Source organism: Rhinoraja longicauda, chromosome 10 (assembly GCF_053455715.1).
Source record: "Rhinoraja longicauda isolate Sanriku21f chromosome 10, sRhiLon1.1, whole genome shotgun sequence".
Classification (NCBI taxonomy): domain Eukaryota; kingdom Metazoa; phylum Chordata; class Chondrichthyes; order Rajiformes; family Arhynchobatidae; genus Rhinoraja; species Rhinoraja longicauda.
The window spans coordinates 22,447,161-22,474,613 of NC_135962.1; the positions used below are offsets into that span (position 1 = coordinate 22,447,161).

Genomic DNA, 27,453 nt, shown 5'->3' on the forward strand with positions numbered 1-27,453 from the left:
ATTCCAAAGCACAGTAAGACTTGAACCATTGTTTCCATGCACATATTGCACAAGCACTTTCATAGCAGATATGCTTCTGAACGGCTGGAAACAAAGTTAGTCATTTGCAGTTCAGCAATAAGACCTGGAAATCACTCCACCAAAACTGGTGTAAAAAGCTCAGTCACAGAGTCTCGTTATGAATTGGATCGAAGTTCAAGAAGATTTCTTTGTTGACAAAACCTATCATGAAGTACAGGCATCAAAAGATAAATCTGATGTACTAAAATTTGTTTTATCTTCAGAGTAAAACTAACTTTCATCTAATATTACTATTATTTCCTCCCCAGAGCTGCAATTTTCCTTTGAGACCAAGCTCAGTTTGGAATTCTGGTGTTAGAATTTGGCATTGTCTTCAATCCTCCAGTGTTCAGACTTTCACATATTTTTCTGTATCACTGTGAAGCAAGAATTTAGCTTCTAATAATTGGACATACCTTTCTAGCAGTGTAAACAAACCTACGATAATGCCAATCCTTATTTGCGCCAAGGTTAAGGCCAACCACATACTGAGACTTTAATGACAGAGGGTAATCAAGCCGAGAGTGCCGGGCTCCCTTGATGAAGCAATAGTTTTTTTTTACAACATTCTGTTAATTTGCTGTATTTTTCTGCTCCTACTTCACAAATTATCAGACTTATTGAATTTGTTCCCAATTTGTGATAATAGATTTAAAGTCAAACATCAAACCTCAGGTCACCTGCACACCCCTTTGTGAAACAGTAAAGATATGTGAATGCACCTTTTCCTTTATCAAGCATGTTTAAATTATTTGATAAAGTACCGTGTGCAGGTGGTAAGGTGTTCTGGCACAAATCAAAAGCAAGTGGTAGTTCTTGTAATCCAGAAACAGTTTTCATTATTTATGGACATCAAAAGTTCCAAACTTAGAGAATTATTATTACTGTCACAGCCTGTTTATTACATACAATGAAATAGAACAGTACAGAAGGACAGGCATTATAGCCCACATTGTCTGTGCCAAATACGATGCCAAGACCATCACTTATCTACGTGCACAGAACCTGTATCTCCCCCCTCCCCCCATTCCCAGCATATACATCCTATCCTAAAGCATTTCAAATACCACTAATGCATGTGCTTCAACCACTATCCCCAGCAGCACACTCCAGCTACTCACCAACCTGTGTAAAATACTTGCCTTACACATTTCCTTTAAGCTTTGCCTCTCTCTCACCTTAAAGCCTCTGGTATTTGATTTTTCCATCCAGGGAAATAGATTCTGACTGTCTATGATGTCATAATGTTATATACTTCTATCCGACTCCCTGTAACCTCTGGCGTTCCAGAGAAAACAGTCCAAGTCTGTCCAACATGCTATTACTCACTCATCCAGGCATTATTTTGATAAACCTCTGCAACCTTCCCAAAGCCTCTACATCCTTCCTGTAATGAGGCGACAAGAACTGCACACAATACTCCAAATAAAAGTTCAAAATGTAAATGGAGGTACTAAAAAAAAAATCAGTTCTAGAAAAAAGTTGGGAAACGGCAATGTGGTGCTAGAGATTTTCACAAAAAATATAATAACAGTAGAATGAACTTAAAATAGACTACTATAACAATTCTTTGGAAGCCACAAAGCTGTTTGTTGAATTTTATGGAATTGCCTCACTAGAAAAGGCCAACCTTTAAAGATTTCTTTCAGAATGACCATCTGTCTTTATGGTACTATAAAAGTGTTCCTGGCTATTAGGCAACACCATTTACAACTGATGAATGAAAACACAAAGTGCTGAAGAAACTCAGGGGGTCAGGCAGCACGTGTAGGAAATGGACCACCGTTTCAGATCAAGACCCTTCTTCAGACTGATGTCCTGCTCCAACGTCCCCAGTCACGTTGCTAAATACTGTGCTGTTTGAATACATACATCCCTCATTCTAAAATCCCAACAATGACCAAATGAAAAGCAATCAGTCACTTGTTACAAAGATAGTGCATGCAAAATTAACAACCAAAAACAGAAGCCATTGGACACTTATATCACACATGCACTGTCATGTTTTGGAACTTCTAAATAGGAAGTTTCCAATAAAATGGCCTGCAATTGGCAAACTCACACAATTGTGCCTTTCTAAAGGTCCTTCAAACTAATACGTATGGTCTCCTAGAATAGAGCCAGTCAGGTATCTTGTTATGCCAAGGGCAATACACTGATATTTTGCTGTATAAAAATAGACAAACTGCAGCTTAAATATAATTTGATTTAAATAGCAACTTTATTGAGAATGGATATCCCAAGGTGCTTCACAGAAAAGTAATTTAGATAAAAATCAATTCTGCACCAAAGGGTATTTTAGGGAAGTGAATAGCTTGGCCAAATATACCTCCTAGCTCTAGTTTAAACTTCATGCACATGCACCTTTGTTCCTCCTTTCCCAATAGGCATGCCTGTTAACTTTCCCCAAATTTCATGCCTATAAAGTACAAAAGAAAGTCTGTGAACTTCTCACATGATTGTTACACGCTGCAATGTGCACTTGCAAGTCCATTCCCAACCACTTTCAATAAATGACAAATATATTGATTAAAAATAGACGGGTAACTTTTGTATGAATTGTGTCTTTCCATTTTATCCAAGTATCACTGCACTTTGTATTGTCACATGATGATATAAATGAATAGAAATATCTATTTATGAATGCATTCTGTACATAAGACTGATTTCACAGAAAACTCAACTGCATGCCCTACCAATTATTCATTTTGATGTAGAGCTCTTCTTCCGTCGCCTCCGCGCCTTTTTCTATGGAAAGGAATCCTCACCACCCAATGATGACCACTTCTCCCGTCGCAGCTAGACCTCCTCCTCTTGGACTCCCCGGATGGCCCTCTACCTTCTTTAGACCTTTTCATTTCCAACTGCCCGAAACGTCACCCTTTGCTTCTCTCCAGAGATGCTGCCTGTCCCGCTGAATTATTCCTGCATTTTGTGTCTACCTTCAATTTAAACCAGCACCTGCAGTTCTTTCTTACCTATTCATTTCAATGTTATGCTTTTTCAGTGGTTTAGAAAACACAGATATTTATTCCAATAGCAAATCATGACCACAGGAACCTATCAAATCACTCAAAATGCTTTCCAAAATCATGTTGAACCCACTTTCCCCCATTGTTTATAATTTTCTACATCTTAAAATAAGTATATAACAATTATGTGGACCTCACAACTAAATATATCTGCTGAATACATATCCGCTGAATACATAACTGCTGAATAAAAGACTGTGCATTCTAAGAAAAGTATTAAAATATTTTCTTTAAAGTGCTGACATTCTCTCACAAAGTGACCTTGGCCATGATATTTTTATCCAAAATCATGAATGAATTGAAGCTGGAAATTTCAAAACATTCTATTTTCCAATATAAGTCCATTATCTAAATAGGAGAAAGAAAAAGATCTCCATATTTTTGTTCAAGATTTAAGCAACTTAAAATGCAAGCAAAATCTCAAGTTGAGAAACAGGAGAGGGAATGGGAAGCTAAACAGGTTATGGAACAGGGGACATCTTCCCTCCTATCTATGGATAAACAAGGACCTGCAGTTGCTCCTTTACAAAAAAGGCAAATAAATAATTGGTCTGCCAGGGCAGTTCTGAAGAAGGGTCTCGAGCCGAAACATAACCCATTCCTTCTCTCCAGAGATGTTGCCCGTCCCGCTGAGTTATTCCATCATTTTGTGTCTATCTTTGGTTTAAACCAGCATCTGCAGTTCCTTCCTACACAGGGCAGTCCTCTCAGTGGATTTTGTGAAGTAGAAGCAGGCAGTGAGGGGCTGTGGAACTACATATTTGGAGGCAGTGGAGGGCAGATCGCCAGAGGTGATGAGACTGGTAACAGTCAGGGAGATGATGGCCTGGTGTTCATGATAAAGGGGTAGGTACGAGGAGGATGGATGCCTCCATACCTAACACACGGCCAGATCCACCAGCAGGCCCGGACTGTCCACCCCGGACCGAACACCTAGAACCTGCCAGAAGGTCCAGCTCGCCCTACACAGACCGAAGGAGGACCTGCCCGGAAAGCCAGGCTCGCCTGCCAGAGTCCAGGGACTCACCTGCTGTGGACGGAGGACCCACCTTTCTCTTTCATTCAGTTTAAATCCATTTTTAGTTTCCATCAAACACACAAAAGTTGTAACAATCCCACATTTGTAAATAGCCAAAGATAATGTAATGCATTGTCTCCTCAACCTTGCAAGTTCCTTTTGACATTCAGCCACACCATCTACCATCTGTTGCACAATGACATGCTCTTTGTTTCATTCTTAATTCTTTTATCTTCCCCAGGACAGCCCAACAATTGATTTCCATTGCTTCACTATTTTTGGAGCACGTCAAGGTCCTAATTTTGTTTTATTCACTCTTTACCAGCTGTATATTATTATTCGCAACTGCTGTATGCAAGATTAACATGATGTGGAGTTTGTAAGTTCTCCCTGTGAGAGTGTGGGTTTCCTCTGGGTGCTGCAGTTTCGTCAAGGTCCTAATTTTGTTTTATTCCCTCTTTACCACCTGTATATTATTATTCTCAACCGCTGTATGCAAGATTAACACGATGTGGAGTTTGTAAATTCTCCCTGTGAGAGTGTAGGTTTCCTTTGGGTGCTGCAGTTTCCTCCAAGACTTGTGGGGTTGTAGATTAAACACCTCTGTAAACTGCACCTCCTGTGTAGGGAATGGGTGAGAAAGTGGATAACCTAGAACTAGTGTGAATGGTCAATCGATGGTCAGTGTGGACTCTGTAGCCAAAGAGCCTTAATCCATGCTGCATCCCTAAACCGTCTTTGAGCCAAACCAAATTAGTAATGATCCACTATGAGCAGACTTTCCAACACCCAATCTTTTCCATGCAGCTCATCCACTTACCATATCCCTACCTCAGCATATCCAAAGTTCAAATATGCCAACAATTTCCCTTTTCAACTCAATTTAATCTAAAACCTTTTGAATGATCCCTACCGGTCCCAGTAATCTATTAGCCCCATCGCCTTAAATTAATAAATCTTTAAATCATTCCACAGGCTCATGCTCCCCATTCTTAACCATCACTAGTCTTTTAATTCTTCTCAATCTCACTCCATATCCCTAGCCTAAATATGTCACCACAATTCTTAATATTCCAGCAACATATTCTTCCAGTTCTTCCTTTGGTTCCATGCCCAAGGTCGCCTATATCCCATTAGCTTTAACTGCAATCTGAACACATCTGCTTTTCCTCAAAAATCATCCACAAATCTTGCCTCGTTGGTCAAATGTCCATGCCTTGTTTGATAACATTTCCTTGCATTTGTACATCACTTTTAATTCATAAAAACCTTGTTCTTGAATATAAACTTTCCAAATCCTATAACACCCCTAAGACAATGTATTTTGTTTTCAGATAAACAGTTTGTATCTGGACCATTTATATTTTTAGAGGTATCACAAACTTCCTAAAATAACTAGCATAGTTTGAAAAGTTATGCCCCATGACAGTTTCCTAACGAGGGTTAGGCATAAACCAATTTATATCCACAGCTGCCATAATCACCAGGGTCAAATAAGTGACTTTCTCACTTTGGAGATTAGGATACTGTGCGACAAATTCTAATCTGCAATCGTTTTCTGATTTTTCAAAAATCTGTGAGCAGTAATTGGTATATTAAACCACCAAAATAATATGAAACCAGTAAACCACATTGTTTTCTTCCCCCCAAGTACAGGATATCAGTCACTGCACAACCTGCTGCTACAAATCCAACATACAAAATTAAATTTAGAACCTAAATGCCATAAACATCTAAAACAGTTAACCCAAAGATTGTCTTGATATTACTACACCATAACAGTCATTTTACACAACTTGAATCAAATTACAGAGGTAGCATAACCTTAAGAACAACACACGACAGATATTTAATGTAATAGGATTATCAACATGCCGCCTTCAATGATCAATTTAAAAACATTAGGAGCATCACACAAAATCAAAAGCTGCAGATGCTGGGAATCTGAAATAAAAACAGAAAATGTGGAAACACAACAGACTACATCTATGAAAAAAGAAATAATTTAAACATTTCACAGCGAAGACCCTTCATTAGAACATTATCGATGATGGTTTCTTGAAGAACAGCTCCTAATACCTTATTCTTTTACACATTACATGGAAAAAAATAGAATAATTTCATTGTTGATAGAGTAACTGAGCAAACACAGGTGAATATTTCAACTCCATAAAAATATATCAAATTTGTTCTCCAAATACAGCATCTCCATAATTCATAGCAAGTAAATATTGATTGACTTTTAAATTGGCAAATATCAGTTTCCCACATTTTTGGAGTTGTTCCCCAAAAGATGGTCTAGTGCATTTCCAGCATTTTGTGACTGTATATATAATTATATTTACATTGACAAAGAACCTAATATTGCAGCTTTGCATTATCTTTGTAAATTAAGTTTTAGGAAAGATGCCAGCCACACATTATATCAATAAATGATGACATAGCATATGTACATTTGTTTCAAAAGAATGGAACATTAAGAAACAATATATAGAATTTATTTTTATTAGAAGATGAAAGCATCTACAAATATCTTGCAAAGAGAACAGCATTTTGTGAAAACCATGTAGGATAACTTATTTGTTATCACAAAAAAACCTTCCAGTATTCAAATTCCATAAATACAATTTTCAATCCATGGGGGCACAGACTTTAGTATTGATGGATGTGGAGAAGTTTCAAATTTGGAGTGGAAGGGAGATGGGATCGATGGGAAGGGACAGAAGAGAAAAACAAATCTCTCCAAAATAGGGACAATAAAAAACTGACACCTCTGAGGCACTACTAAAACTCCAGTTAACCTCATGCCTGCCATTTCAAAAATGTACTTAATCAATTTGAAACATCCACAAAATGTTCCAAAAGACATTGTTTAAATATTTCCTGAATAAAATTCTTTCACTGCTTACAGAAGCAAACGAGTAAATTTTAAAATCCAAATGTTTAGAATCTTACAAATGGGCTTCCTGTAAATATTTTTAAAACCATTTAAAAACCACACAAAAGGAAATTTAAAGTAAATTAAAGTGACATGGTCCTGGACCCGATGAGTTATTCCAGCATTTGGTTATAATTTATGTCTACCTATATTTTGGATAAACATGGGTTGCCTCTGAACTATATGTTAGCAGGAAGGACAGCACAGACTCTAGGAAGAGCTAGGGTATGGGAACTAACTTACAAAACTAAAATTGCTAACACTATAAATTGGAAAATAGTTATTTGTGAGCATGAATCATACTCTAGTTTTTAAGAAAATAATATTAAAATGAATCCCTGTTGCTATGTTGCACCAGCAGAATCAAACCTCAATTGGGCACATTTTCAAAGCTGTATTGCAACTAATATTTTTAAATGTGACTGGAACCTCAATTATTTGTCTTTCTGATGTCCATCTTTGACTATCCTCAAATAAGGAAGTTAGTAGACAACAAAAAGTTAATGACAATATGTCTGCTCGGCTTTTCCGGCAGCTGTGAACAGTTAGCCTTCAGCATGTGTTGGTACGTTCATGGAAAAGCTAACTGCAAAGTTAAGCACAAAGCGGATATCCTATACAACATTTGGGCAAATTCATCTGGTATCGGGGAAGTGGTTTTGAACTGCAGTAACCATTTGATTCAATTTCAAGACAGCTGGTGCCTGAGGAGAGTGGGTAAAACAATGTACTTTTTAAAATGCATGTTTAAATCCAAGAAATTAACCAATTTGACATGATATTTTAGATACAATGTGTAAGTTGTGAACTTCAACACACTTAAAAACCACCGCATCAAATATAAATGACATACAAATCATACACTTTCAGCAATATTAACGTGAACACATTTATGGTTTGTGAGTACATACATAACATTTTAAATGAGTGCAGTTAGCCAAGATTTTGAAAAAAATTGTTCCTAATATTTCTCCAATAAACTAAATTCAAATTGTTATGCTAAGAATGTCATCAAGCGTTGAATGAATAGACTTTTAAAATGCATTCACAGAATAGTTCACAGCAGTGGATCAGAAATTAAATGAAATCATACCACTTCCAAGAAGCATGCCCTCTTCCTTAAACTTTATTACTTCACAAAAGAACCTATGCATGCGCTCAGACCTATCTCTCACTGGCCTTTAATGCGATAAATTTATACTATTATCTACAGATTAGATCACTTTCTTACCAGCACCTAATGCTACATGTAATTGGAGCAACAAAATCTATAAGCAAATTGTTCACATCTATAGTTTAAACCCAAATTAATGCATTGCACAGGTTTACTGAAATCTTAACAATACATCAGCACACCACCACAGCGAACAACGGCAGATACAAATAAGTGGATACACGCAATTCATTTCATTTTTATGTGCTGCTTAGCCCTGGTAACAAAAGTCTCAGATCATGATACATTGCCCAAAGATCATTTACTGTCTGAAATTTGCTAAATTTTAGAAAGAAATGCTAATATGCAAGAAAGAAAACAAGATCAGATCATTTTGCTCATGTCATTTTGCTCACAAAAGACTATTCTGAAAATAAAGAAATCCCCAATAAAGGTTCATCAAAATTGATAGGAAATTGATACATGCCACAGAATGGCATTTTTACAAATTTCATATTTTGTAGATTATTTAAGCTTAAATTTATAAACGCATGTTCAGTTCATATTTTTATGCTCTCTGGAGCTATTCATACATCTAAAGTTACAGAAATAACTTCTCAATCATTGTTAAATTGTTACAAAATAGTAGATTGGCTGACCAACGATGTCCCAGTACCATCACTAATCTCACTGCACAATGCCAGTGCACGCTGGCCAGTGCACTGACAACAGGTATTTTATGAATGGGATGGTCACGTGACAGAGGCACCTCCCAAGCTAATATTTCTCATGAATGTAGCCTGCAAACTGTTCTTCTTTCACACGATTCTCCACAACCGAGATTTCGAAATGATACCACTGCAACCAGTAACGGATGTGACAAGGCCAGTGAGTAATTTATGTATCGCCTAAAATGGGCCCCTTTACCACAAGCTCGAGAAAAGAAGGGAAATTACATATTACAGTACTTTTTTTGTGAATGAAAAGGAGGAATGCAGAAAAGAATGATTAAAAAAACAGGCTTTGGTCAGTCATTGCACAGCGGAAATCTTGCCAACTTTATCAACCGGGGGCGAGCGGAAGAGAACTAAAATGAAAATATAATCTAATGATGCAGGATCGTGAGAGCTTCCAGCTCACCAAGCAGGCAGAGTTCTGTACAAATCAAACTGTGCTCATCTTCATGCCTGCAGTAATCGCACAGCCTGGTACTATTTAAATAAACATACAAAAGGCTGCCCAACCCTCGGGTACATCATGTGCCAATTTCAATAAAGAGTGGAAGCACCTTCGACCTCAATTAAGAGCAAGAGAACGCTATCCACACTCCTCAGGCTAACTCAGGCTTTCCAAACACCTCAGATCAGAAAACTGATCAAAATACACCTCTTGAAAGTATACTTCAATACACTCTGCGCAAACATCTCCCTCACTCGCACATAACCAAGCCTTGTGCACAATCACCCCTCCCCATGGACGACACACTTGGCTAAGCAGACCCACCATGGGAGGGGTGGAGGACGAGGGTGTGGGATGAGTGGAGGAGGAAAGGTGGGGAGAAGAGGAGAAAGGCAATGGAGGGTGGAAGAGGGAAGTCGGGATGGAAGGGGTGAGTGACGTGAGCAAGAGGGGGTGACAGGGAGGGGCAGCCGGAGTGACGGGTGGCGAGAGGAAGGGAAGGCGAGGGGGGAGCGAGGGCGAATGTGGAGGGAGGGAGGGCGAGGGTTGGGAGGAGGGGCGGAGGGCAGCGAGGTAGGTTGTGGGGTAGGGAAGATGTGGATCGTGATGAATGGGGGTATAACAATAATGGGAGGGGGTAGAGCAGGGAATGAGGGGGGCAGAGAGAATTGGAGCGGGAGAGTTCAGTGGGGGGTAAGGGGTCGGTGCGGGGGGGGGGGTGTAAGAGATGGGGGGAGTAGGGAGGAGATCGGGGGATAGAGAACGAATCGGGGGTAGAGAGATGATCGGAGAGGTAGAGGGAGGATCGGGGGGTAGAGAGGATCGGGGGTGGGGGTAGAGTGGTGAGCGAGGATTGAGGGGGTCGTGTTGGGTGTAAGGGGCGTGAACCCCGACATTCCCTCAGCATTAATGCCGGGCCCGAGCCGCCTCCATGGATCCGGGCAGCTTCCCCGACCAGGGCTCCGGGTGGTCGCCCCACTTCGGTGGCGGAGAGCGCCGATCCCCTCCCCTAGCGCCTATTCCTGCCTCGACCCACCGACCGCCTCGTTTTCTTACTCGGTCTGGTTCGCCTCCTCGCTCATCTTTCACCGACTTGCGATCATGGCCACGTTAATCCACAGCAGCATCTGCCGGCCCCACACGACGGCCACCTCTTCATATTGCGGCCGCCGCTCCCGCCTCCCGTCGCGGGCCGGGCAGTGCCTCGGCCGCCGGCATCCTCATCGCACCGTCGTGAGGGGAAGGAGGGGGCGGGCTGGGCGGGGCGGGCAGCACTCGTGGCCTGTCTTCAACGGCCTAACCCCGGCCTGTCCGCTGCCACCGCTCCGCTTCGCAGCTCCATCCCGCTCTCAGTTGGCCGGAGGGGGGGGGGAAGGAGGAGGGGCGCCGGCGGGGGGTGGGGCGCCGAGAGGGGGGGGCGGGAGGGGGAGGGGCGCCGGGAGGGGGCGCTCGGGGGGAGGGGCGCCGGGAGGGGGCGCTCGGGGAGGGGGAGGGGCGCCGGGAAGGTGGGGGCGCTCGGGGGGAGCGGGCGCGCTCTCGTCCGAGCGGAAGCAACCGCCGCCCCACGCGACCTGGTTGATCCGTATCCCTCCACCTCTCTTCCAACAACTCTTGGAAACTTATTGCCCTGTCTCCTGCTCTCTCCTTCCACTCCCTCGCTCTTTGCAATTTGTTTGTAGCTAATCAATGATTAATTCCACCCTCCTTTGCTCTTTCTTTTCAACGGTAGGGCCGGCGGGGAAGTAGTTATTTCCTTCTTTCCCACCGGGAGCGCGCAGTGCTTCACAGGCGGGCATGGGCGGTGAGGCGGCTGAGCGTTGCGTTGCATCGCGGAGCAGGAGCAGGAGCAGGGAAAGCCCGGCTGCTGCAGGAGCCTGCGGGCAGCAGCGTTAGCAGAATGCTCTTCAGACAACCTCAAAAACACTGGGGAAAAACGACACGCTGTTTCTTTAAAATACACATTCAGTTAAAGCAGTCTGTATTTTGTGTGAATTTGTCCTCAAATTCAGCCTTCTTCCACTGAATGTTGTAGCCTTTATCTGTACACTATTCAAGTACTGTATGGTATTTTCTCAGACTACATGGCACGCAAACTAAAGCTATTCCCAGTACCTCGGTACACGTGGCAATAATAAGAAATATCGTGCAGATTTTATCCCGTTCGCATATGCTCTCCATTTAATGTGTAACAACTATTTTTCTTACAGTTTTAATACAAGAACTAAACTCCGAACTACAAACTGCATTGGCATCTTGTTTTCGTCTTTGCACTATATTGTTTTTTTATAATATATTGAACGTCTTTTTGTTTATTATGGTGTCTACTGTATACTATATTTACATATCCGTGGTGCCGCTGCAAGTAAGAATCTCGTTGTTCTGTTACGGAACATATGACAATAAAACATTATTTTGATTCTTGGTGATTTTATTTATGTGGACCAATTTGACATCAACTTGTATGAGAGCCTTTAAAAGATTCAACACGATCATGGGCTAATATTTTCTGTTAAATTCTACCCCTTAGCACTACGCAAAAACTTTTAAGAGTACAATACAATGATTTTGAATCAGAAATGGTTTGTTTGATTTTAATTTGACAATTTCGTCTTGAAATTACCATATTTTGAAGGTAATAGGAAAATACATTTCTCAACGACAATAAATACATCTGTAATTTGATAAGCGATTTTTTTTTTTACAAAGGATGTGGGTTCTTCCTTTCAGTTCCCTGCATGATTTGTTCCTTGTCCAAACAGAGGATTTTTTTTAAACCACAGAAACTAAGTCAAATGTCAACTTCTTAACTTCCACCTTACCCATACATTTATTTGGACTATTTCTGACATCTCGCCTTTCTCTGTCTCAGGAGAAAATCTGTCTTTTGACATTTATTACAAACCCATTGTTCCATAGCTATCCACACTGTGCCATCCCACCCCTTGTAGGTATGCCGTTCCTTTCAGTTTCTCCACCTCCACCACATCCGTTCTCAAGACGAGGCCTCACACTCCAGGACATCGGAGATGCCCTCTTTCTTCATGACTGGGGCTTCCCCCACCCTACTGTGATTGATGGTGCACTCACCCACATCTCCTCCATTTGCCGCACATCTGCACTCACCCCACCAGCCCCCAAGACAATAGGGGTAGAGAAACACTGATATTCACCTTTCACTGCAACAGGCCTTCACATTCAACATATTCTTCAGCTACTCTGTGATCCCACTGCCTGTCACATCTTCCCCTCTACATCCCTTTCTACAGGACCCACTCTTTCCATGACTCCCTGGTTTCCACACCCTCCATAAGCACTTTCCCCTCAAACCTGTCCCGCCACCTCCACCCTCATCACCATCCAGCCCTTCCAGGTGAGACAGATTCAGATGCATCTCCTCCAGCCTCGTCTGCAGCATTCGGTGCTCTCGACGTTGCTTTAGAGATACAGCATAGAAACAGGCCCTTCTGCCCACTGAGTCCACGCTGACTACGATCACTGTACACTAGTTATACACGCTTGGGCAATTTTCAAAAGCCAATAAACCTACAACCCTCCACATCTTTCAAATGTGGTAAGAAACCAGAGCACCCGGAGAAAACCCACAAAGTCACAGGGAGAATGTACAAACCTCGTACAGACAGCACTCATAGTCAGGATTGAACCCGGGTCTCTGGCGCTGTAAGGCAGCGACTCCGCCACTGTGCTGCATTCTAGCCTCCTCTACGTTGGTGCGATCAATAGTGGAATATGCCAGTGCTTTGACTGACTCTGTCATGGCCACTTGGAACTCACAGTTGACTGGGAATACCAAGTGGCAATGGCAAACAGCTATTTCAATTCCCCTTCTCATTCCCACACTGACTTATATGTTCTCAGCCAGGGTAAGGCCAAACCCAAATTAGAGGATCAGCAACTCATTCCGTCTTGGTAGTCTACAACCCACAGTTAAACGTGATCAGTGATATTTCGTGCAGAGCATATTTTATATTTGGTTCCCTTATTTAGTATTTGAATAATACAAGTTTAATTTATTCTTAACATATTAAAGATCAGTGTTGAAAGTTTGATAATTGTGATATCTGGTGCTGCTGTGGTTCAAAAAATGAAAGATGAGAGTGGGTAATTTGTATAGGAAGGAACTGCAGATGCTGTTTTAAAAGGAAGATAGACACAAAATGCTGGAGTAACTCAGCGGGACAGGCAGCATCTCTGGAGAGAAGGAATGGGTGACGTTTCTGGTCGAGACCCTTCAGACTGAAAGTCAAGGGATACGGACAGAGTTATAGACAATGATGCGGAGAGATAGAACAAATGAATGAAAGATATGCAAAAAAGTAACAATGATCAGGGAAACAGGCCATTGTTAGCTGTAGCTAGGTGAGAATGATATGCTTGGTTGTTAAAAGTGTGAAGATTGTTGAAAAGTTAAGATTGAGCGAGATTTGCTTTCAATTCAAAATGCATGAAAAACATAAGAAGCCCGTGAAATCTTCATTTAAACATAACAGATATTTATGATGCAGATTGTATTATTCAACACGTTAAGAGTAAAGTTCAGAGGAGTATAGATTAAACAATCAATAGAATAGATCAGAAAGGCTGCAGTACAGAGAGAGAGAGGGAGGGAGCGGCATTGGAATTTTGACATTTTGGAATGTCTATCCGACAATTATTTATTGCTCATATCCTCTCTGAGAGTTTGACGGATGCGTTTAAAGTGTGTAACAATGTTTTGCGTTAATAATCACATGCACGATTTAAGGATTCTATGTTTGACCGATTCCCGTTTCCCTCTTTTTCTTTTTCATGGTTCCTAGGTCTGTTCTGAGGATGTTGCTACAAAAAGCTTACACGTGTGGTAAGGCCAAAAAGTTATAAGAATGGACCATCCTCCCTAACTGGACTACTGAATTGGCAGCATTAGTAATATTTTTTAAAATTTTAAAGTATAAACAAGGAATTGCAGATGCTGGTTCATAAACAAAAACAGAGTACTGGGGTAACTTAGCATTGCTGGAAAACATGGATAGGTGACGTTTCAGATTGAGACTCTTCTACAGACTAATTGTGAAGGTGGGGGGGTGGGGGGAGTGAGAAAGCTGGAAAAGAGGAGGAGCAGGACAAAGCCTGGAGAGTGATAGGTGGTTACAGATGAGTGGGTATTCCATCAGCAGATGGTTGGGCAAAGGCAAGAGATGAAAAGACAAAGGGTGTGAGATAAGGAGAGTAGACTTGCGAATTGTGAAACCAGAGGATGGAATATAGGTGGAATGGGAAGGAGCATGGGAGGGGAGAAATGGGTGCTTGTCCAGGTGGGGTACAAGGAAGAGGGAGTGGGTGGGGGCGGGGGGGGGGGGAGGGGGGAGTTAAGGTTAGAAAATTAGAAAATTCAATGTTCATACCTTTTGGTTGTTAGCCACCAAAGTGGAAATGTGAGGTACTGTTCCTCCAGTTTGCGTGTGAACTCATTCTGGCTATGGAGAAGGCCCAGGGCAGAAAGTTCTGTGTGGGAATGGGAAGGTGAGTTAAAATGGTTAGCAACTGAGAGATCCAGTACACCTTGGCGGACTGGATGGAAGTGCTTGGTGAAATGGCCGCCAAGTCTCCACTTGGTCTCGCTGATGTAAAGGAGGCCACATCGAGGACACCAGATGTAGTAGATGAAGTTAAAAGAGGTGCACATGAACCTCTCTCATCTGGAAGGACTGCTGGGGTCTCGATGAATGTGAGGGAGGAGGTGTAGGGAAAAGTAACGGGAGGGGGATGTTTGGGTGGGTAGGGAATGAGTGAATCAAGTTGCGGAGGGAGTGGTTTCTGCGGAAAACAGAAAGGGGTGGGGATGGGAAGATGTGGCTGGTGGTGGGATCAAGTTGGTGGTGGAAATGTCAGAGAATAATGTGTTGGATGCGAATGCTAATGGGTGAAGGGTAAGGACCATTGATACAGTAAAAAATAATAAAAATACAAAAAGAGAACTTGTATTTTTATTTGAATAAGTTTCAATAATAATAGGTATTATGTCCTCATCCTATGTCATGAAAATGTGCACAAACTACTCTTTAATAAATCATTGATGAACAATGCCTATACCAATAAGGTACATCTCCTTAGCAATTTTAAAATAATTTCTGATTAGATTTAATAATATTTGCAAGTTTTCAGCCCTATTCCCTTTTGTAGCTCTGAATGTTTTCTTTGTCTCACTTTGCCTTTTTGTAAATTTCTTAATCCTTTAGATTACCACATTTGTGGGTGTTTGTGTAAGTCACTTCCTTTAGCTTAATACTTCATCTTACCTCCCACATGAGCCATGGTTGTTTAACTGTACATAGAATTTTTGACCTTTAGGATATGTATTTGCATTATATTGTACAAAATACATGTTTGAATATCTTCTGTACCATTGTTTCAACAAAGGGTTACATCTTAACGGCTTAATGCGCTCGGCTTGTAATTCATTCTTTTAAAAACTGTCTTGCTAAAGTACAAACACTTGAGTGTGAACGTTTTCTCAAGGTTGGTGCTCAACTCGTATTATGGTTATTTGTGTTATGTTTCCTTACCATCAGTTTATTAATTAATTCTGCCTTTTATTTATCATGGTGTATTCATTGGTATCCTGTGATCAAATGGGGAAGGGATGATCACCAAACTAACATTTCCCTCGGCAGATAAATCAAATTGGCAAGAAACCTTTCGTCCCTCCCATTTAGCGTCCAAAGAATGGTTACCCAATGGTTCTTGAAAAGCACAGAAATAACTGTTCACCCATCAAGTGAAGATGCTTGAGCATCATATATCCAAAGGGCGAGAAATAAAGAATACCTGAAAGTATCAGAGATGTAGGAACACTAGAAACAATTATACCAACACATGTCACCACTGATTCCTTGAGACTCAATGACCATTCAAAATGGAGAAATAACATATGAAATACTCAAGCCCATACATTGGAAGCAATGGAGGAGTGCCCCACTTATCAAACTACACACCCACCCACCCTCGGGCACCTCATGTTTCTTCTATGGAAGAAACTATTGTTTCCATATTGGCCTCATGCATCAACTCAGAACCCACAAAACTGGAAATGAAGCAAGTCAAGATACTGCTTCTTAAGAAAATATACCGTTGACTTCCATGCTATGGTTTTATTCATTTATTTTGCGTAGCTGATGAGGGATGTAGATCATTGCACTTCAAGTAATTTAATTTCAAAATTGCTCAGATTTAACATCACGATTGATATTGCCACAAAATCTTATCATTATATGCATTTTGCAGTTAAAATTGCTTATTTTAAAAATAGTTTTACAACTATTTTATATGAATGGCATACTTTTAATTAAATAATATATTAAAAGATGAAAAATGAATGCCAAATCTGTTTATGTAGCAACAGATTGTATTATATATTATGTATCTTTCCTTACAAATGTATGCAAATATAATTTAAACCAATGATATACAACGTTCTCTCCCTAGTAGCTGTATGAATGTAGTGTTCAGTGATCTTAAGACAGGTGACCACTGCTGCACATTCCCCACACAGAATCAGGCTGGACGAGTTGATACAAAACACTAATCCAAGCTAGGGTGAAAATGCATACTGCTGAAAAGCAACATTTAATCTTTGAGAATGAACCTTGCTACATTATTCAATTGAAAGATTTATTCTAAATTGTATTCATGACTCGTCTTCTACCTTAAGGGAAACCAACACTACAAAAATGTTCAATTTCTTCGCACTTACATCTGTTGCCATAGTGATAGTACGATCTAAAAATTCCTCAGTGGTATCACAAAATGCTGGAGTAACTCAGCAGGTCAGGCAGCATCTCTGGAGAGAAGGAATGGGTGACGTTTCGGGTCGAGACCCTTCTTCAGACTGATGTCGGGGGGGGGGGACAAAGAAAGGATATAGGTGAAGACGAAGACAGTGGGAGAACTGGGAAGGGGGAGGGGAAGAGAGGGACAGAGGAACTATCTAAAGTGGGGGAAGTCAATGTTCATACCGCTGGGCTGTAAGCTGCCCAAGTGAAATATGAGGTGCTGTTCCTCCAATTTGCGGTTGGCCTCACTATGACACTGGAGGAGGCCCATAACAGAAAGGTCAGACTGGGAGTGGAAGGGGGAGTGCCAGAGATGCTGCCTGACCTGCTGAGTTACTCCAGCATTTTGTGATACCTTCGATTTGTACCAGCATCTGCAGTTATTTTCCTAACGATTCCTCATGTTCTTTTAAACTTTTTACTGACACATACATGTGCACAGTACGATGCCACATTTGTTCTTCTGTTATTCTGCATGAGATTAAAAAAATACAAGAATTAGTCATTTTGGAATTCTGTTTTTGCACCTCTGTAATAACAATCAAACCTCTAAAAAATGATCAATTAATTCAAAAATTTCACCACAAGTAAGGCCAAGCAAAGCTGAGCATTTCTCATTTGTGTTCCAAGGTGAATTAAAGCTTAGCATATCCAAATTTCTTGCATTTCAAATTAAACACAGCTTCTGTTTGTTCAATGATCTGTATATACTATGATTATATTAAAGGTTTGTTTTCAAACATGATGACACAATTGTCCAAAATTTGTCCAACTTGCTGGAAATTATTACACTAAGAAAACAAATCTAATTGGAGAGTTCTAGAGACACTAGATACAGTATACAGTTCCCAGATGGTTGATCCTTTGTCAACCTCAAGGTATATCTTTTTCACATAGCAGCTGCGCATTCTGCAAATCTTTACTTAAAAAACATATTTGAAAATATTTGATGCACTAGAATGTCTGCATTTTTAGTTTAGAGAAATTATGTTATTTCTCAAAATGTTCATCAAATATGTTCAAATTTTGATTACATTTCATAGTTTGAAATGTATGACATTGTATACGTGCAAAATCTTTGTTTTTATTCTTCCAACACATAAGATGTTTTTGTTCACTAATTCCCAGTGAGAATTCTACTATGTATTTTTAGAACATTCCAATAAACTTGTGCAACAAGTAACCGTTTACACATTCTGTAACTATTGGAAATATGAATGCAACAAGGTAAAATATTGTGATTTTAAATGGTTTCAAAGATTGCTCAATTACATATTGTGGTAGATTATATAAATCAGAGAGTAATCTAAAATTGTAACTGCACATTGCTGTCTGAAAAGAGTCACACTAGATAAGTCTCAGCATCTCCTGTTATATGCTAGAAAGAATGACTCATGTTCTATAGAAGGCTAAGCATTTTTTATGCTGCTTGTGAATGCATCTTTGCAGATATGATTTCTGATGCTAGAATGTATGCTGATGCAGAGCTTCTGCATTAGAGCTTCTATTTATATAAGCTTTAAGAGCTATTATTTATATAAATAATATTAGCATGAGAGGAATTACATAATTCATTGCATTCCATCCTTAATTTCCTTTTGGTTTTCTAGAATAAATCACTTCCACTTAATTCAATTAATGCAAATCCAATTTGTTTATTTTCATAATGAATGACATCAAATTAGTTTGGGGTGGAGTTGACAGAAGAAGATATAGTTTTGCAGCATGTCTTTCAGATTCTTTCGGAATCAGCAAATCCCTCAAGGAATTAAAAAACCCAGACTTGCACTCACTTCCTCTGGCTCCATGCACAAATTCCTTCCGATATCCTCTCTTGCTCCTGATATATTTGTAAAATGCCTCTGTAATGCCACTTGCCAAGGACATTCCACGGGCTCTTTTAGCCTTGCTGATTTCTTGCTCATTCCCCAAATCAAGGTTGAATAAGGCCTCATTCTAAGTTGGGACCTTCTGCATGTTATTTCTAGAAACCTTCCTGGAAGCACCTAACAAATTCTTCCATATCCAAGCCCCTAGCACTAAAGGAGAACTTGTCAATGTTATGGATGTTAAAATTACCCAGTTCAGCAACCCTTTTGATTTTGCATCTTTCCATGTTTTGCCCTCATATCTGTTCCATTCGCTCCCACTGGCTATTGGGCAGGAGGTGCATAATATAACCCCTGTATAGTGATTGGACCTTTCTTGTTCCTGGCATCTAGTGGACTCCCTGGATGAACCCTCCAAGATGTCCTTTCTAAGTGCAGCTTTGACATTCTCCCTAATCAGTTATGCAGCTCCACTACTGCTTGATTGGATAAGAAACTGATTATTAATTTATATCGGGAAAAAAACAGATTCACAATTAATATCTGGTCAATACAGCTTTTAAAAAATTATATAAATGACAACGTGGCTGGCCATTGTACTTATTTACTAGGATGTTGGGAATAATTCATGAAAAACCCATCATAGGTGAAATCCAGTCCACTTTAGTCAATTGCATGTTTGAGGAAGAGGTTGCAGTGACCTGAAAAATAATGATCATATATATTTTATTGGTTAAACAGTGGAATAACAAACTTTGAAGGAATGAAATAAACAGAGAACATTTATAGCTGCTCAATTCTTCGAGCCAATTAATATTTATTTCAAAGGGGCAAACACCAAGATAGTTTTGTTTTCTCTGGAACATCTGAGGTTGAGGGGATACTTGATAGAAGTATATAAAATTATAAGGTTAGGCAATCAGAATCTTTTCCCCAGGATGGAAATGTCCAACACTCAAAGGCATAGTTATAAGATGAGAGAGGGAAAGTCTTATGGAGACATGTGGGGCAGATTTTTTACACAAAGTGAGGTGGGGGCCTGGAACACATTGCCAGGGGTGGTTGTGTAGGCAGATATGATAGTGCTGATTAAGAGGCTTTTAGATAGGCATATAGAAGTGCAGGGAAAAGAGTGTTATGGATCATGTACAGGCAGATGAGATCAGTTTAACTTGGTATCATGTTTGGCACAAACATTGTGGGCTGACGAGCTCATTCCTATTGTTTTCTGTTCTATTTCTATTTGCCACACCACAAAAGGTTTCAATGTCCTGCGTATTTAATTTTGCAGAGAACTGCAAAGGTTACATCAGCTCCAACTTTGGGCATTAGGTAAATATGTGGAAATACACGGCGGTGTTAAGGAGACTGTGTTTTGAGGTCGAGTGCTTTGTTGAGAGTAAGTGCTGAGCCTTTGGGTTGTGAGGCATCAGCGAGGAGGTTGAGGGTGAAATAGGGAGAGGCCTTTTCATTTCACAAATTCATCTCATGGTAGTGCAGTGAAAACGGCAATAAAGCCACTGGTATGGTCCTCCTGCAGGATGTCCAGCATCCCTGAGGATTACACCTGTGTGAAGTGTGTCCAACAACAGCTCGTGACTGACTATCAGAGGGAATTGGAGCTGCCACTCCACAGCATAGTCCCAGTGCTTGAAACTATGACATTGTGGCCATTACACAGACTTGGTAGCAACAGGGACGTGATTGGCAGCTCAATTTTCCAGGGTTTCAGACGTGATAGAGAGGGAGGTAAAAGAGGTAGAGGAGTTGCACTAATCATCTCTGCTTGCACGTGATCCATATCCCTCTATTCCCTGCATTTCCATGTCCCTATCCAAATGCCTCTTAAATGCTGCTATCATATCTGTCCCTCATAATCTTGCTTGCTCTCGATCTACACCTCCTGATGTATAGGTCCTGCAGGGGGGCGAGTGTAGTTCCCATGGTGCGTTCTGCCGAACGCACTACTCTCTGCAGGGCCATCCTGTCCTGGGCAGAGCTGTTCCCAAACCAGACTGTAATGTTGCCGGACAGGATGCTCTCTACAGCCCCAGAGTAGAAGCAATGAAGGATCCTCAGAGACACTCTGAATTTCCTCAGGTGTCTAAGGTGGTAAAGGCGCTGCTTTGCCTTGCCCACCAGTGCGGCAATGTGCGTTGCCCATGTCAGATCCTCTTTGATGTGGACTCCCAAGTATTTAAAACTGCTCACCCTATCCACAATAGACCCATTTATCTCCAGTGGTGTGTACGTCCTTGGATGTTGAGCCCTTATAAAGTCCACAATCAGCTCCTTAGTTGTTTTGACATTCAAGAGGAGGCTATTGTTCTGACACCAGAGTGCCAGATCAGCCACCTCCTCCCATAAGGCCTTCTCATCATTGTCGGAGATCCGGCCCACCACCACAGTGTCATCAGCAAACTTGATGATGGAGTAACCTCCCAAAGTACAACACCTCAGACTTGCTTCGATTAAACTCCATCTACCCTATCTCCACCTGTTTCTGTAGCGAATCTATTTTCCATTATATACTTTGGCAACCTTCCTCACTTTCCATAACTCCATCGATTTTGGTATCATCTGCAAACTTACCAACAACCCATCTACATTCATGTTTAAGTCGTGTATATAAATATATCACAAACAGAGGTCCCAGCACAGATTCCTGCAGAACTCCACGAGTCACAGATCTCCAGCCAGACTAACGCCTTTCCTTCACATGCCTCTGTCTTCTATGAGTACACCAGATCTTATTGCAAATGACCAAGTTACCCTGGATCCCATGCATCTTAAATCTTCTGGATCAGCCTACCATGAGGGACTTTATCAAATACCTTACTAAAATCCACATGGCAACATCCATTGTCCTACCATTATCAATCTCTTTCATCACCTCTGCAAAAAACACAATCAAGTTCATAAGACATGACCTGCCATCAAAAATATGCTGACTGTCCCTTTCTCTTCCAAACAAGAGTAAATCCTATCCCGAAGAATCCTCTCTCATAGCTTTCCACTGGAGTGAGGCTCACAGGCCTCTACTTATCTCTTCTTCCTTTCTCCGTCACCAGAACAACAATAGCTGTTCCTCCTGTCCTTCTGGACCTTGCCCGTGTCTGGAGAAAATAGTTTCAGCTTTTTGTTTACTTATTTTTGTCAGGATTTTGGCATTGCTAGCAAAGACAACATTTTTTGCCTGCCTGCCTGCATTCAAGTAGTAAACACTGAGTCATCAATCCCAATCAGTTGTCCAATTGACTAAACATTAATTGATGACATCTTCCACAGTAACGAGTACTAATCTCCATTGAACTTGATCTGGCAGACCCTAAATCAGGTATGTGTATTTTTCTCAGGTTGCCTCAATGGTTTAAGCGGATTAGTACCAGCATACTTCACTATCTTGGTGTGTACAATTAAGTGTTTCACTACATTGTGAAATTGTGGGAAGTGGATAAATCATGCAAGCGAAACATATATGCCTGGCATCTGTTCGGGTTGATGTTATGAAAGAAATATAAGCTTAGCAATGAGGGAGGAAATTAGCCATTCAGGAAGCTTGAGTAAAGCACAGTGTTCAAATATTACCTTTTCATCCCCAAAGGTCCAGTTTTAATTTGTGATGTGAGTCATGGTTTTGAGGCCAGTGGCAATTTTGCATCTTGTGAAACCTGAAACATTAAAAAATATTTGCCTATGCATAAATATATATTACTACTGAATTCACAGAAAATGTCTGGGTAGATAAAAGTGCATCAAGGAAAAAACATTTACTCACTATCTTACGAACGTGGAACACAAATGCAGTTTATTCTTTTTCCATTAAGTACACTAAATAATTATAATGAAATGTTTAGAGAGGGAAGGGTAAGCACCTGCCTTTGATACTGTGGCTTCAGCCACAGACGCCTGTAACTATTTGCCAGTAAGGATGAGCCAATGAAAATGTTAATGCATGCGTAGAGGAAATCTTTGCTGGTGTACAAAAATTAAATCCAACTCAAGTGCCAACTTTGGACTTCAACCCTGCCCAGAATATTTGCAACTTTGGGAAGTTGCCCGTAGACTACATTTCTTGAAGGATCTTCCTGCCTTATCACGATATGTCGCAGGAGACCACGTGCAATGCAAATTAGCAGAACACCGTGGAAAGTCATGGACAGGAGAAAATGGAAGCAGCTTCCATAATTCAGGTTCTTCTTCATTAAGTTTGTGTTATTTTTGTTTCTATAAATGCAAGGAATGTGTCACACTTTTCCAGCAAGTATTTCCACCCACTTTGTTACTGTGATGGGATATTTACTATAGACGTTAGAGATCTGGCGCAGAAATAGGCCCTTTGGCCCACCGAGTCCGCACTGACTAGCAATCACCCCAAGTACCATGGGAAGAAACCGGAGCACCCGGAGAATCCACACCAGATCACAGGGAGAGTGTACAAACTCCCGGCAGACAGCACCTGTAGTCAGGATTGATCCCGGGTCTCTGGCGCTGTAAGGCAGCAACTCCACCGATGAACCACTGTGCTGCCTCCTATCCATATAGAGTAGAGAGTATTCTGTAATTATAAGGCAGTTGCGTTATTAAGTGAGTTCATAATGGTATTAAACAGAGATAAAGCTTGAGGAATTTAGAAATTTATCTTTTTAAGAACTTTGAAATTAGGGGTTCAAGCTGTCACTCATTTAGTGGTTTATATGTTGATAACATTTACCTTAACCTTACATATATATTATGATATAAATTATTGAGTATTATTTATAATTATTGACAGATCTTTTGCAGAATGTATTTTTAGAAGTTTTATGTAGATGACTTTTGTTTTGTAATTTCCCACCTTCCTTTAATACAAAGAACTTATTAAAATTAGGACAAGGAAAATCCTTTTGATCTGCCTAGTTCTACTCTAGCCAATCAAAAGCACTAGTGCACTTCCAGCCTACATATTTCATTTTGTAGAAAAACCCTCCTTATGTTGGCCTCTTCCCTTAGTTCTTTCTAGTCCCGAATAATGAAAGACCTGGATAGAGTGAATGTGGAGAGGATGTTTCCACTAGTGGGAGAGTCCAGGACCAGAGGCCATAGCCTCAGAATAAAAGGACGTACCTTTAGAAAGTAGATAAGGAGGAATTTCTTTAGGCAGAAGGCGGTGAATCTGTGGAATTCATTGCCACGGCTGTGGAGGCCAAGTCAATGGATATTTTTAAGGTGAGGATTGACAGATTCTTGATTAGTAAGGGTGTCAGGGGCAGGAGAATGGGGTTGAGAGGAAAGGATAGATCAGCCATGATTAAATAGCGGCATACACTTGATGGGCTGAATGGCCTAATTCTGCTCCGAGAACTTAGTTCCCTTTTAGAAGGCAGTGGAGGCCCCATACTTACCACTTGGATAAGCCAGGAATCATCTCCCCTTTCTGTCACTGATTTCTCGACTTTCAGACTCACAAACTTCAATCAGTGAGAATAGGTGACAACACCTCCTCCACAATAATTCACAACCTCGGTGCTCCACAAAGATATGATCTCAATCCCCTACTATACTCCATTTACACTCACAACTGTACGGACAAATTTGGATCCAATTCCATCTACAAGTTTGCAGACGACATCACTGTGGTGGACCGAATCACAAACAATGATGAGACCGAGTACAGGAAGGAGATAGAGAACTTAGTGTCACGGAGTCAGGACAATAACCTCTCCCTCAATGTCATGCAGAATTTGAGAGCTTCAGTTGAGAGCTTCAAATTCCTTGGCATTAATATTACCAACGATCTGTTGTGACCCAACCACATTGATGCGACAGTTAAAAGGCACACCTTCTTCTTCTTGCGTTTGAGGCAGAAGTTATGAAGCTGCTTCTGCTTCTGCTGTCTCTGTTTGTTGTCGTTTGCCTGACTGAGGTCAGTTGACAGGGCTCACCACGGGGAGGTCACAAACGTGAGCCCCAAAAGGCACACCAATGCCTCTGCTTTCTCATGAGACTGAGGAAATCTGGCATGTCTCCGGTGACTTTTACAAACGTCTGCAGATGCACCATAGAAAATATACTGTTGGTTTGCATCACAGCTTGGTTTGGGAACAACTCTGCCCAAGAGCAGAAGAAATTGCAGAGTTGTACATGTAGCCAAGACACAGACTAGACTTCCCACCATTGACTCCATTTATACGTCATGCTGCCTCCGAAAGGCAGCCAATATAATCCATAGTGGGTCATTCCTTTTTCTCCCTTCTGATCGAGCGCAAAAGCTTGAAAGCATGCACCACCGGACTCGGGAACTACCTCTTACCCTTTCTTATCATGCTTCTGAACAGTGATTTCATAAGCTAGGGTTCAGTTCAATTTTTCTCCATTCCATTGAAGACATTTGGCTTTGTCTAAGCAACTGATGTTGATACCTTTCTGAGCACTATATTCAGCACTCTTTATCTTCCCCATTGGTATCTGTTGTATTTGAGTTTGTATTGTTTGGATCTATATATGGTATATCTGATCCGATCTTCTCTTCTTTTTCTTAGGTAGTCTCCTGGGAGCGAAGGTACATTGTTTCCACTGGTTTGGTGAGTGCTGAGGTAGCTTATCAATACAATGTGGGTACCACAGACTCTTCCACAGATTGGGAAAATAGGTGAGTAGTTTGTAAACCAGTGCCTCTGTTGCTTACGTAGGGCTTTATGTGCTCCTGATGGCATTCTCAATGTTGTCCCAAATGCTCCATATTCATCTTGAGCAGTCATGGACCAGCCATTCCCAAGATTTTGTGGGAAGGGGTGGGAGAAGGGTTGAATTTCTTAATGGAGTCAGTCATCTCATAATAGGGCTCAGAATAGAGCATTTCATCATCCACTTTTAGATAATTAGTCAATTAAGCTTCTCATATATGATTTTAATTTTTTTTCTATGCATGAGCGACATAGTGGCACAGCTGGTAGAGCCACTGACCCATATCTCCAGCAGCCCGAGCTCAGTCTGACTTCTGGCGCTGTTGATGTGGAGTTTGCATGTTCTCCCTAAGACCAGGTTGAGTTTCCTCCGCAAACTCAACAACGTGCAAGTTGGTAGGCAAAATGGCCACTGCAAATTGCTCCTAATGTGTCGACGAATATTCAAATCTGGGGGGAATTTAATGTTTATGTGGGAAGAATAAAATGAGTTCAGTTAAGTCTAGTATAAATTCGATGCCTGATAGCCTGTACAGGCTTGATGGGCTGAAGGGCCAGTTTTCTTGCTGTATCTCTTTATGGGGTGCATCAATAGCACTGATTGAGGAGGCAAAAGGAGCAGTATGTTTATTCAGGATCAAAAGCTGAATCTATGGACCAATCTATCCCGTGACTGCTCTACATGATCTCTGACTTTAAATGCCCCCTCAATATCCAGGTCACTGCTCTTAAATCCATTTTACCCTGCAATCTCATCTCCATGATCTCTGATACCTTCCAATGTCACATGCACACTTTTCTGCAGCAGGCAAGCAGTGTCCATCAAGCAGGCTGCTTCATGGGAAAGTTACCGAAAAAAATATAGAAGACATCCTGCAGTTAAATCCTGCTGGACATCTGGGAAACCCTTACATCCGGGTTTCCTGTCTTGAAATCTTCCCTCCCTCCCTTCCGCCCTTCCACTCTTCCTCCCTCCCTCCTCCCGGACTCACTTCATGAAGCCAAGTAATGGTGCCCACATGTCTCAGAGCTTCTTTCCAGAGGCTACTGGCTTTTTGCAGAAGGAAATATTTCTTTGGCACCTAATCTTACTCTTTACCACAGACTTCTTCAGCAAGAGTAATTTCTGTCATCCCTATCTAATAAAATAACCTATCTAATAGGACTGAATCTAATCCCTTCATTTAGGTAAAAACCTCATTCATATACTCTTTGAGTTCGAGCTTCTCCAAAATAAATAGTTCCAACTGCTGCCGGTTTTCCCTGATGTGTTCCTATTTTCAGACTCTACACACACCGGTATTGTAAACAGGATGAGGATGAGACTGGGTTTGTGGTTTCTGGGAATAGGCTGAAGTGCATTGGGGAATTAGAAGTTAACACAAGCGACTGCAGATGCTAAAATCTTGAGCAAAAAAATAAAGTGCTGGTGGAACTCAGTGGTTCAGGCAGCATCTGTGGATGGACAGATGGCATTTTGGAGCAGGGTGATATTCAGACTGGTGGAATGGGGGGGGGGGGGGGGGGGAGAAAGCAGGAAAAGAAAGGTTTAGTTTAGTTTTAGTTAAGTTTAGTTCAGAGATGTGGTGGGGCAAAGCTTGGCAAGTGACAGGTGGATGCAGATGAGAGGCTGATTGGCAGATGGATGGAGATAGTGGCAAAGACTGGGGGTGAATAGGAGTTAAAGGAATGTCACATAAGGAAAGGAGTTAAATGTACAGCAGGAGGGAGGGATATCAATGGAAAGGAC

General features: G+C 41.1%; 1 protein-coding gene and 1 long non-coding RNA gene across 3 annotated transcripts in view; both read right to left on the bottom strand.

Annotated features, from left to right (window-relative positions):
- Positions 1-10,911, bottom strand: part of spred1 (sprouty related EVH1 domain containing 1) — a 69,435-nt gene extending 58,524 nt beyond the window's left edge. Inside the window, exon 1 of one of the 2 annotated variants that reach the window (XM_078406385.1) lies at positions 10,437-10,911. In XM_078406385.1, the coding sequence (XP_078262511.1) occupies positions 10,437-10,462 (26 nt within the window). In that variant the 5' untranslated portion in view covers positions 10,463-10,911. The remainder of the gene's footprint in view (positions 1-10,436) is intronic. The other variant, XM_078406386.1, reaches the window with a different exon arrangement.
- Positions 10,912-17,499: 6,588 nt separating this feature from the next.
- The window catches only part of LOC144597622 (uncharacterized), a 32,588-nt gene continuing 22,634 nt past the window's right edge, over positions 17,500-27,453 (bottom strand). The window contains exons 2-4 of the long non-coding RNA XR_013547768.1: positions 23,498-23,596; positions 22,627-22,709; positions 17,500-17,680 (exon numbers count right to left, since the gene is read on the bottom strand). This is a non-coding gene — a long non-coding RNA (uncharacterized LOC144597622). The remainder of the gene's footprint in view (positions 17,681-22,626; positions 22,710-23,497; positions 23,597-27,453) is intronic.